Source organism: Coturnix japonica, chromosome 3 (assembly GCF_054131305.1).
Source record: "Coturnix japonica strain WE chromosome 3, WE-NBRP24, whole genome shotgun sequence".
Taxonomy (NCBI): Eukaryota; Metazoa; Chordata; class Aves; order Galliformes; family Phasianidae; genus Coturnix; species Coturnix japonica.
Window position 1 is genome coordinate 104,291,035 of NC_140665.1, and position 11,157 is coordinate 104,302,191.

An 11,157-nucleotide genomic window follows, 5' to 3' on the forward strand; every position below is an offset into this window, starting at 1 on the left:
CCTTCTATGAGGATCTCCATCGTCACCTCTTGCCTTCCATGAGCCCTGGGTCCTTCTATGAGAATCTCCATCTTCACCTCCTGCCTTCCATGAGCCCTGTGTCCTTCTATGAGGATCTCCATCATCACCTCCTGCCTCCCATGAGCCCTGGGTCTTTCTATGAGGATCTCCATCGTCACCTCTTGCCTTCCATGAGCCCTGGGTCCTTCTATGAGAATCTCCATCTTCACCTCCTGCCTTCCATGAGCCCTGGGTCCTTCTATGAGGATCTCCATCATCACCTCCTGCCTTCCATGAGCCCTGGGTCTTTCTATGAGGATCTCCATCATCACCTCTTGCCTTCCATGAGCCCTGGGTCCTTCTATGAGAATCTCCATCTTCACCTCCTGCCTTCCATGAGCCCTGTGTCCTTCTATGAGGATCTCCATCATCACCTCCTGCCTCCCATGAGCCCTGGGTCTTTCTATGAGGATCTCCATCGTCACCTCCTGCCTTCCATGAGCCCTGGGTCTTTCTATGAGGATCTCCATCGTCACCTCTTGCCTTCCATGAGCCCTGGGTCCTTCTATGAGAATCTCCATCTTCACCTCCTGCCTTCCATGAGCCCTGGGTCCTTCTATGAGGATCTCCATCATCACCTCCTGCCTCCCATGAGCCCTGGGTCTTTCTATGAGGATCTCCATCGTCACCTCCTGCCTTCCATGAGCCCTGGGTCTTTCTATGAGAATCTCCATCTTCACCTCCTGCCTTCCATGAGCCCTGTGTCCTTCTATGAGGATCTCCATCATCACCTCCTGCCTCCCATGAGCCCTGGGTCTTTCTATGAGGATCTCCATCGTCACCTCTTGCCTTCCATGAGCCCTGGGTCCTTCTATGAGAATCTCCATCTTCACCTCCTGCCTTCCATGAGCCCTGGGTCCTTCTATGAGGATCTCCATCATCACCTCCTGCCTCCCATGAGCCCTGGGTCTTTCTATGAGGATCTCCATCGTCACCTCCTGCCTTCCATGAGCCCTGGGTCTTTCTATGAGAATCTCCATCTTCACCTCCTGCCTTCCATGAGCCCTGTGTCCTTCTATGAGGATCTCCATCATCACCTCCTGCCTCCCATGAGCCCTGGGTCTTTCTATGAGGATCTCCATCGTCACCTCTTGCCTTCCATGAGCCCTGGGTCCTTCTATGAGAATCTCCATCTTCACCTCCTGCCTTCCATGAGCCCTGGGTCCTTCTATGAGGATCTCCATCATCACCTCCTGCCTTCCATGAGCCCTGGGTCCTTCTATGAGGATCTCCATCATCACCTCCTGCCTTCCATGAGCCCTGGGTCTTTCTATGAGGATCTGCTTTGTGGTCATTCCCAGCACATCAGTGGGACCGATGGGTCAGCGGTTCCGGGGCTCATCCCTTCTACCTTCCTACAAAGGAGCGCCATGTTGGCCGTGGTTCTGCTCACATCTCATCTGGACCCATAGACTGTGTGATTTCAGGACCTTGTTTGGTCTTGCACTGGTTTGTTGACCTTACCAGGTCCAGTGGGGTCTCATGGGGCCCCATTGGTTCCAGTGGGGTCTCATGGGGCCCCATTGGTTCCAACATCCCTCCCTACCAAACCCAAGGTGAGTGCTGTGTCTATGAGCTGCCCTGCAGATGTGGGCAGTGCCTTCATTGCCTTTTTTTGTCCAACAGGTTCCAGCAGAGCACAGAGATGTGCGGCTCCGGATGAGAGCAGCGAGGAACAGAAACCTGCATTGCCTGGACCCAGCTTTGCTGATGGTAACTCTCAGCCCAGCAGGTAAGGGCAGCACATAGCAATTGCTTTTTATCTGTTCCATACTGAGACTGAAGGTAACGTTCCATTATTATAATGATAATATCTGCTCTCATCCTTCTCCATTCTCTTTTCCTCTGTTCTCTGCTGTTTCTCCAGCATTTCCTGCAGTGTTTCCTATGTTCTCATTTTTCTTTTCTGTTCGTTCTATGGGCCTTGTTGTTCATTTTGGTGCTTCATTCCCTTCAGCCTTTCATTCCGTGTTGGAGTTCCAAGCAGTTTCCTCTTCTGTTTTGCCCTCCATCTTGATCATCTTTGCAATGTTCTACTGGGCCTTGCCCCCCATCTTGATGTTTCTTGTAGTGCCCTTTTGGGCCTTGCCCCCCATCTTGATGTTTCTTGTAGTGCCCTTTTGGGCCTTGCCCCCCATCTTGATATTTCTTGTAGTGCCCTTTTGGGCCTTGCCCCCCATCTTGATGTTTCTTGTAGTGCCCTTTTGGGCCTAGCCATCCATCTTGGTGTTTGCTGCAGTTTTCTCTTCAGTGTTGCCCTCCATCTTGATGTTCCTCGCAGTGTTCTTTTGGGCCTTGTCCTCATCTTGATGTTCTGCATGATGTTCCCTTGGGCCTTGCCACCCATCTTGATGCTTTACATGATCTTTTTTTGGCCCTTGCCCTCCATCTTGATGTTTCAGCAGTGCTCTTTTGGGCCTTGCCCTCTGTTTTGCAGTTCCACGCAGCGTTCTTTTAGGCCTTGCCCTAAACCTTGATGTTGTATGTGCCCTTTTGGGCCTTGTTCTCCATCTTGATGTTCCCTGCCATGTTCTCTTGGGCTGTGCCCTCCTTTTTGTTGTTCCTGCAGTGTTCTTTTGCTGTTTCCATTTGGCCTCCTACGCTGCCTTCCCTTTGCCCTCTGTTCTTGGTGTTTCATACCACTCTCCTTGCTGTTGCTTTCCCTTGTGCTTTCCCTTGGCTGTTCTATTACTGTTGCCCTTGCCTTACTGTTGGTGTTTGCTTTGCTTTCATTTTGTTGGGGCTTTCTGTGGTTGTTCTGTTGCCTTTGCTTTTGGCTCTATGGGGTTTGCTGGGAGGCAGCATTCATGGTAATCTTGACCTTAAGGGAACTTTATGGGATAATTGCAGGAACTTTATGGCCTTAATGGGAACTTTAGTGATAACTGCAGTTGTCTGTAGAGTATCTGTAAGTAGAACCCTTTATTTTTAATTCTATTAATTCTAATAATAGTGTAAAATACCACTTTTAAAGTAATTGCACCTTTAACCTTAGAAATAGCATTACTTCTATAAGTAACTGCACCTTTAACCTTAGAAATAGCATTACTTCTATTTCTAATAGTATTTATTCTATCCCTAATAGCATGGATTCTATCCTACTGATGAGAGCAGCGAGGAACAGAAACCTGCATTGCCTGGACCCAGCTTTGCTGATGGTAACTCTCAGCCCAGCAGGTAAGTGCAGCACATATCAATTGGTTTTTACCTGTTTCATATTGAGATTGAAGGTAATGTTCCATTATTATAATAATGTCTGCTCTCATCCTTCTGCATTCTCTTTTCCTCTGTTCTCTGCTGTTTCTCCAGCATTTCCTGCAGTGTTTCCTTTGTTCTCATTTTGCTGTTCTGTTCATTCTATGGGCCTTGTTGTTCATTCTGGTGCTTCATTCCCTTCAGCCTTTCATTCCATGTTGGAGTTCCAAGCAGTTTCCTCTGCTGCCTTGCCATCCATCTTGATCATCTTTGCAATGTTCTATTGGGCCTTGCCCCCCATCTTGATGTTTCTTGTAGTGCCCTTTTGGGCCTTGCCCCCCATCTTGATGTTTCTTGTAGTGCCCTTTTGGGCCTAGCCATCCATCTTGGTGTTTGCTGCAGTTTTCTCTTCAGCGTTGCCCTCCATCTTGATGTTCCTCGCAGTGTTCTTTTGGGCCTTGTCCTCATCTTGATGTTCTGCGTGATGTTCTCTTTGGCCTTGCCACCCATCTTGATGTTTAAGCAGTGCTGTTTTGGGCCTTGCCCTCTGTTTTGCAGTTCCATGCAGTGTTCTTTTAGGCCTTGCCCTACATCTTGATGTTGTATGTGCCCTTTTGGGCCTTGCTCTCCATCTTAATGTTCCCTGCAGTGTTCTTTATGGCCTTGCTCTATTTTGCAGTTCCATGCAGCATTCTTTTGGGCCTTGCCCCCTGTTTCATTGTTCCCTTTGTTGTTGTCTTGGCTCCCCACGCTGTTTTCCCTTTGGACTTTGTTCTTGGTGTTCCCTATAATGGCCTGTTTGCTATTGCTTTTGCTTTGGCTTTCCTTTGGCTTTCCTTATTGCTTTTGTCCTTGTCTTACCCTTGCCTGCTTGCTTTGCTTTTCTTTTGCAGTGTCTTTCTGTGGTTGTTCTGCTTGTCTTTGGGATTTGCTGGGAGGTTTTGTTTGTGTTAATCTTGATCTGCTCCCCCGGCTTAATGCGGGTTGTAGTGATAATGACTGTAACCTGTATTTGTTAATGGAACTGATATTTACTTAATATTTACCCAATACTAAAGGTGTCTGTTATGATAAATGCAGTCATAAAAGTGATGCTCAGCGCTTTATGTGAAAGTTACTTTAATTATGATCGTAGTGTGGGATACAATTGTTTAACTTACTGCAAATCTAGACTTAAAAGTACCATTAATTATATCCATAATAGCATAAATTATATCCCTAATAGCATTAATTCTATCCCAGTGCCTTCATTGTCATGTTGTGTCCAACAGGTTCCAGCAGAGCACAGAGATGTGCGGCTCCTGATGAGAGCAGCGAGGAACAGAAACCTGCATTGCCTGGACCCAGCTTTGCTGATGGTAACTCTCAGCCCAGCAGGTAAAGGCAGCACATAGCAATTGGTTTTTACTTGTTATGTACTGAGATGCAAGGTTAGTGTTTTTGACTTCATTTTTGCACTCTGTGGTGTCCTATGGGCTGTCTGTGCTTGTCCTACTGTGTTGTCTTTGTGTTTGGTCTTTGCTGTTGCTCAGCTGTTTCTTGCAGTGTTTTCCTTGCCCTCCATTTTGGCATTCCTTGTGTCGTTCTCTTAGGCCTTGCCCTCCATTTTAGCATTCCTTGCGTCGTTCTCTTAGGCCTTGCCCTCCATTTTGATGTTCCTTGTGTCGTTCTATTGGGTCTTGCCCTCCATTTTGGTGTTCCTTGCGTCGTCCTCTTAGGCCTTGCCCTCCATTTTGGTGTTCCTTGCATTGTCCTCTTAGGCCTTGCCCTCCATTTTGGTGTTCCTTGCGTCGTTCTCTTAGGCCTTGCCCTCCATTTTAGCATTCCTTGCATCGTCCTCTTAGGCCTTGCCCTCCATTTTGGCGTTCCTTGCGTCGTCCTCTTAGGCCTTGCCCTCCATTTTAGCATTCCTTGCGTCGTCCTCTTTGGCCTTGCCCTCCATTTAACATTCCTTGCGTCGTCCTCTTAGGCCTTGCCCTCTGTTTAGGCATTCCTTGCGTCGTTCTATCGGGACTTGCCCTCCATTTTGGTGTTCCTTGCGTCGTTCTATTGGGACTTGCCCTCCATTTTGGCATTCCTTGCGTCGTTCTCTTAGGCATTGCCCTGTTAGTGGCCTATTGAGCTTTGCCCTTTATTTCGGTGTTCCCTTTATCATTTTCTTGGTTTCTGACTCTGCTTTCTCCTTGGCCTTTCTTCTTTGTGTTCCTATACTGGTCTCTGTGCTGTTGGCTTTGCTTTGGCTTTTCCCTTGGCTTTCCTTATTGCTTTTGTGTTTGTCTTACCCTTGGCTGCTTGCTCTGCTTTTCTCTTGCAGTGTCTTTGTGGTTGTTCTGCTTGTCTTTGGGTTGTGCTCGGAGGCTTTGTTTGTGTTGATCTTCATCTACTCACATGAATTAATGCGGGCTGTAGTTATAATCACTGTAACCTGTAGTGTTTTTGTTCATATAAGTTTTAACCCAATATTAAGATGTTTGCTATGGTAAATGTAGCTCTAAAAATTGATGCCCTGTGTTTTCTATGAAAGTTACTTCAATTATAATCCTAGTGTGGAATACAATTGTTAAACTTACTGCATATTTAAACTTATCAATAGCATTAATTATATCCCTCATAGCATTGATTATATCCCTCATAGGCATTAATTATATCCTTCGTAGTATGAATTACATCCTACTGCTCCCTTCCATCACAGTTAGTGTAATGATCGCAGTGTGCTACCCTGCAGATGTGGGCAGTGCCTTCATTGTCGTGTTGTGTCCAACAGGTTCCAGCAGAGCACAGAGATGTGCGGCTCCTGATGAGAGCAGCGAGGAACAGAAACCTGCATTGCCTGGACCCAGCTTTGCTGATGGTAACTCTCAGCCCAGCGGGTAAGGGCAGCACATAGCAATTGGTTTTTACTTGTTACGTACTGAGATGCAAGGTTAGTGTTTCTGAGCTCATTTCTGCACTCCGTGGTGTCCTGTGGGCTGTCTGTGCTTGTCCTACTGTGTTGACTTTGTGTTTGGTCTTTGCTGTTGCTCAGCTGTTTCTTGTAGTCTTTTTCTTGCCCTCCATTTTGACATTCTTTGAGGCATTCTCTTGGGCCTTGCCCTCCATTTTTTCATTCCTTGCGTTGTTCTCTTAGGCCTTGCCCTCCATTTTGGCGTATCTTGCATCATTCTTTTGGGCTTTGCCGTCCATTTAGGCATCCATTGCATCATTCTTTTGGACTTTGCTGTCCATTTTGCCATCCATTGCATCATTCTTTTGGACTTTGCCGACCATTTAGGCATCCATTGCATCATTCTTTTGGACTTTGCCGTCCATTTAGGCATCCATTGCATCATTCTTTTGGGCTTTGCCGTCCATTTAGGCATCCATTGCATCATTCTTTTGGGCTTTGCCATCCATTTAGGCACATTCTTTGATATTTACCTAATATTTACCCAATACTAAAGGGGTATTATTATTATTTATAATATTATTATATTATTATTATTTACCCAATACTAAAGGGTGTCCATTCTTTTGGACATTTCAGTCCATTTTGCCGTTCCTTTTCTTGTTCTCTTGGGCTTTGCCCTCCTTTGCAGTGTTCCCTGCATCCTTTTGTAGGGCCTTGCCCAATATTTTGATATTCTCTTGGGTGCTTTCTTCCATTTTGCAGTTTCCTGCATCATTTTATTGTGCCTTTATGTCCCTATTCCTGTTCTCTGCAGAGTTTTGTGTTGTATTATGTTCTGTTTTGATGTTTTTTGTGCTGCTCTTTTGGGCCTTGCTGTTCATTTTGGCATTCTCTGTGTTCTTCTTTTGTACTTTTTGCTCCATTTTGGTGTTTTTTGTAGCAGATGATAGTGCCTTGCCCACTATTTTACATTTTCATGTCCTCTTGATTCGGCTCATTGATCTAACTATCTGCTTTTCTTCCTTAGGGCCCTTATATTCCCCGGCTGATGGATGTTCCCGTTTGATGCAGCACTCCATGCTGCCACGCAGGCGTTCAATAAAGCTTTGGGGGGCTGACGATCCATCACAACAGCACATCAGCTACATATTAGATTTTGAGTTAAGTTCTGTTAACCAATTTGGTTTAAGGTTTGCATTCAGTTAACCTTACCCAAATTGGTTTTAGGTTTGACATCATGCTTAAACAAATTGGTTTTAGCTTAGTAATCTATTAACTTCACCCACATTGGGTTTTGTTTTGTAATCATTTAACTGCAACTAAATTTGTTTTTGATATGTTTTTAATTAATCTTAATTAAGTTGGTTATAGCTTTTTAATTAATTATTTTAACAAAATTGGCTTTAGCTTTCAATCAGTCATTGTTAATCAAACTGGCTTTTGTTTTGCCATTATTTTTAATTAAATTGGCTTTAGTTTTGCAATCATTTAATGTTACTTAAATTGGTTGTAGCTTTACAACCATTTAAGTTTAATCTAATTGGCTGTAGCTTTGCAGTCTATCTACCTTAATTTAATTGGCTTTAGCTTTGCAATCATTTAATCTTAAACTAATTGGCTTTAACTTTGCTATTATTTAACCTTAACCAAATTGGTTTAAGGTTTGATTTCAATTAATATCAGCCAAATTGGCTTTATTTATCCTTGCTTACGGGGCTGGGCTAGCCCATTTTTTTTCTATCTGGGCTAACCCAGCCCCGTAACCTATATCTATGGCCTGAGGGAGCCGAGTTGCTTCCTGGCCACTCTTTGACTTGTGCCCATTTGCGGCCACTTTTTGACTTGCGCCCATTTGCGGCCATTATGAGAGTTGTGCTGATTTCAGCGTGTTCAATTATTTTTTATCAACCAAATTGGCTTTAGCTTTGCATTCAATTATTGTCAACTAAATTGGATTTTGGTTTGCAATCTAATTATCTAATTCTAATTGGCTTAAGTTTTGCAATCAATTAATATCAACTCAAATTTAACTCAAATTTAACTCAAATTTAACTCAAATTTAACTCAAATTTAACTCAATTCAAATTTAACTCAATTCAAATTTAACTCAATTCAAATTTAACTCAATTCAAATTTAACTCAATTCAAATTTAACTCAATTCAAATTTAACTCAATTCAAATTTAACTCAATTCAAATTTAACTCAACTCAAATTTAACTCAAATTTAACTCAAATTTAACTCAAATTTAACTCAAATTTAACTCAAATTTAACTCAAATTTAACTCAAATTTAGCTCAAATTTAGCTCAAATTTAGCTCAAATTTAGCTCAAATTTAGCTCAATTTAATTGGCTATATTTTTGAAATCAAATTATTTTAGCCAAATTGGCTTTATTTATCTTTGCTTACGGGGCTGGGCTAGCCCATTTTTTTTCTATCCGGGCTAACCCAGCCCCGTAACCTATATCTATGGCCTGAGGGAGCCAAGTTGCTTCCCGGCCACTCTTTGACTCGTGCCCATTTGCGGCCACTGTTTGACTTGCGCCCATTTGTGGCCATTTTGAGTTCTGCTGGTTTCAGTGCTGTGCTGTTATTTTGAATGTGCCACATTGGCTTTAGCTTTGCAGTCAATTATTGTTAACCAAATTGGCATTAATACTGGAGTCCATTCATGTTTGTGTTATTGATTTCAGTTTTGCCTTGCTGTGTATGTAATGTGCTGATGCTGTAATTGTACCTTGTGCCATGCAATGTACTGTGTGTTTGGATGCTGCGTCTGTCAACTGCGCCGTGCCCTGTACTCAACACGTCGATGCTGCGCCTGTAACCTGGGATGGACAATTTGCTGTGTATATGGATGTTGTACATGTAAAATATATTGTGCAATATGCTCTATGTGTTGATGTGGTGGTTGAACATTGTGCTGTGCCATGTTCTCAATGTATCAATGCGGCGCCTGTAAACTGTGTTGTGCTCTGTATTGACTGTGCTAATGTTTGTACTCAATACTGGGATCTTGTGAGTTGTATCTTGTGTTATTTGTACAGTGTATCTGGATGTTGTGCCATGTACTGAACTGCTGTATCCACTTTGTGCTTGTAAATATGATGTTGTTGCTGTATTGCGTTTGTACGATTGTATGAGTTGTGTATTCTGTAAATGGAGCTGTAATAAAGAAACCATTAAGCTATGTGGTGTGTCATTAATTGTCATCTGCAGGCAATGGAGCAGAATCTAAGGTAGGTGTGACAGGTAAGTGGATGGTAGCACTAGAAGGGCTGTTAGTTCAGTGTATGTAGTTGTTGTAGTTGTTCAGGTTGATTCTGAGTTCAGTTGTAGCTGCAGTAAGTCAGATTGTGTGTGTAGTTGGTCACATGGTCAGTGCAGTTGGTGATGAACTTAGTTTGTGAGTGTAGATGTGCAAGTTGTTGGTGAACTTAGATGGTGGAGCTGGTTGACTTGTTGCTGTAGTCGGTCTCATTGTGTGTGAACTTGGTTGGCAGACTAGCTCAGTTTTGTGCTCAGTGTTGATTGTGAGTGTAGCTGGTCCTGTAAGTAATGATGTGGAGTTATAAGTGTAGTTGGTCAAGTTGTTGCTTAGGGTTAGGGTTAGGGTTAGGGTTAGGGTTAGGGTTAGGGTTAGGGTTAGGGTTAGGGTTAGGGTTAGGGTTAGGGTTAGGGTTAGGGTTAGGGTTAGGGTTAGGGTTAGGGTTAGGGTTAGGGTTAGGGTTAGGGTTAGGGTTAGGGTTAGGGTTAGGGTTAGGGTTAGGGTTAGGGTTAGGGTTAGGGTTAGGGTTAGGGTTAGGGTTAGGGTTAGGGTTAGGGTTAGGGTTAGGGTTAGGGTTAGGGTTAGGGTTAGGGTTAGGGTTAGGGTTAGGGTTAGGGTTAGGGTTAGGGTTAGGGTTAGGGTTAGGGTTAGGGTTAGGGTTAGGGTTAGGGTTAGGGTTAGGGTTAGGGTTAGGGTTAGGGTTAGGGTTAGGGTTAGGGTTAGGGTTAGGGTTAGGGTTAGGGTTAGGGTTAGGGTTAGGGTTAGGGTTAGGGTTAGGGTTAGGGTTAGGGTTAGGGTTAGGGTTAGGGTTAGGGTTAGGGTTAGGGTTAGGGTTAGGGTTAGGGTTAGGGTTAGGGTTAGGGTTAGGGTTAGGGTTAGGGTTAGGGTTAGGGTTAGGGTTAGGGTTAGGGTTAGGGTTAGGGTTAGGGTTAGGGTTAGGGTTAGGGTTAGGGTTAGGGTTAGGGTTAGGGTTAGGGTTAGGGTTAGGGTTAGGGTTAGGGTTAGGGTTAGGGTTAGGGTTAGGGTTAGGGTTAGGGTTAGGGTTAGGGTTAGGGTTAGGGTTAGGGTTAGGGTTAGGGTTAGGGTTAGGGTTAGGGTTAGGGTTAGGGTTAGGGTTAGGGTTAGGGTTAGGGTTAGGGTTAGGGTTAGGGTTAGGGTTAGGGTTAGGGTTAGGGTTAGGGTTAGGGTTAGGGTTAGGGTTAGGGTTAGGGTTAGGGTTAGGGTTAGGGTTAGGGTTAGGGTTAGGGTTAGGGTTAGGGTTAGGGTTAGGGTTAGGGTTAGGGTTAGGGTTAGGGTTAGGGTTAGGGTTAGGGTTAGGGTTAGGGTTAGGGTTAGGGTTAGGGTTAGGGTTAGGGTTAGGGTTAGGGTTAGGGTTAGGGTTAGGGTTAGGGTTAGGGTTAGGGTTAGGGTTAGGGTTAGGGTTAGGGTTAGGGTTAGGGTTAGGGTTAGGGTTAGGGTTAGGGTTAGGGTTAGGGTTAGGGTTAGGGTTAGGGTTAGGGTTAGGGTTAGGGTTAGGGTTAGGGTTAGGGTTAGGGTTAGGGTTAGGGTTAGGGTTAGGGTTAGGGTTAGGGTTAGGGTTAGGGTTAGGGTTAGGGTTAGGGTTAGGGTTAGGGTTAGGGTTAGGGTTAGGGTTAGGGTTAGGGTTAGGGTTAGGGTTAGGGTTAGGGTTAGGGTTAGGGTTAGGGTTAGGGTTAGGGTTAGGGTTAGGGTTAGGGTTAGGGTTAGGGTTAGGGTTAGGGTTAGGGT

At 44.4% G+C, this 11,157-nt stretch overlaps 1 protein-coding gene across 2 annotated transcripts; it reads left to right on the forward strand.

The window, feature by feature from the left end:
• The first annotated feature begins 1,112 nt into the window (after window positions 1-1,112).
• LOC146761623 (uncharacterized) lies at window positions 1,113-8,248 on the forward strand. Of its 2 annotated transcripts, XR_014944323.1 has the most exons (5): window positions 1,113-1,792; window positions 3,146-3,237; window positions 4,527-4,632; window positions 6,020-6,125; window positions 7,170-8,248. XR_014944323.1 is itself a non-coding variant. In XM_085542342.1 (4 exons), the coding sequence occupies exons 1-4, from the start codon at window positions 1,632-1,634 to the stop codon at window positions 6,051-6,053; spliced, it is 393 nt and encodes a 130-aa protein (XP_085398468.1). In that variant the 5' UTR covers window positions 1,113-1,631; the 3' UTR covers window positions 6,054-6,467. The 2 variants fall into 2 exon arrangements, 1 of the variants encoding a protein (XP_085398468.1); XM_085542342.1 differs by lacking the exon at window positions 7,170-8,248 and having other exon boundaries at window positions 6,020-6,467.
• The last annotated feature ends 2,909 nt before the right edge of the window (window positions 8,249-11,157 follow it).

What these genes read in the sequence shown, in the direction of transcription:
- LOC146761623 (XM_085542342.1), top strand. Translation starts at nt 1,632, where the DNA reads ATGAGCTGCCCTGCAGATGTGGGCAGTGCCTTCATTGCCTTTTTTTGT. An exon ending in GGTAACTCTCAGCCCAGCAG is followed by an intron (nt 1,793 to 3,145) that starts GTAAGGGCAGCA and finishes TATCCCTAATAG; the next exon opens with CATGGATTCTATCCTACTGA. An exon ending in GGTAACTCTCAGCCCAGCAG is followed by an intron (nt 3,238 to 4,526) that starts GTAAGTGCAGCA and finishes TGTGTCCAACAG; the next exon opens with GTTCCAGCAGAGCACAGAGA.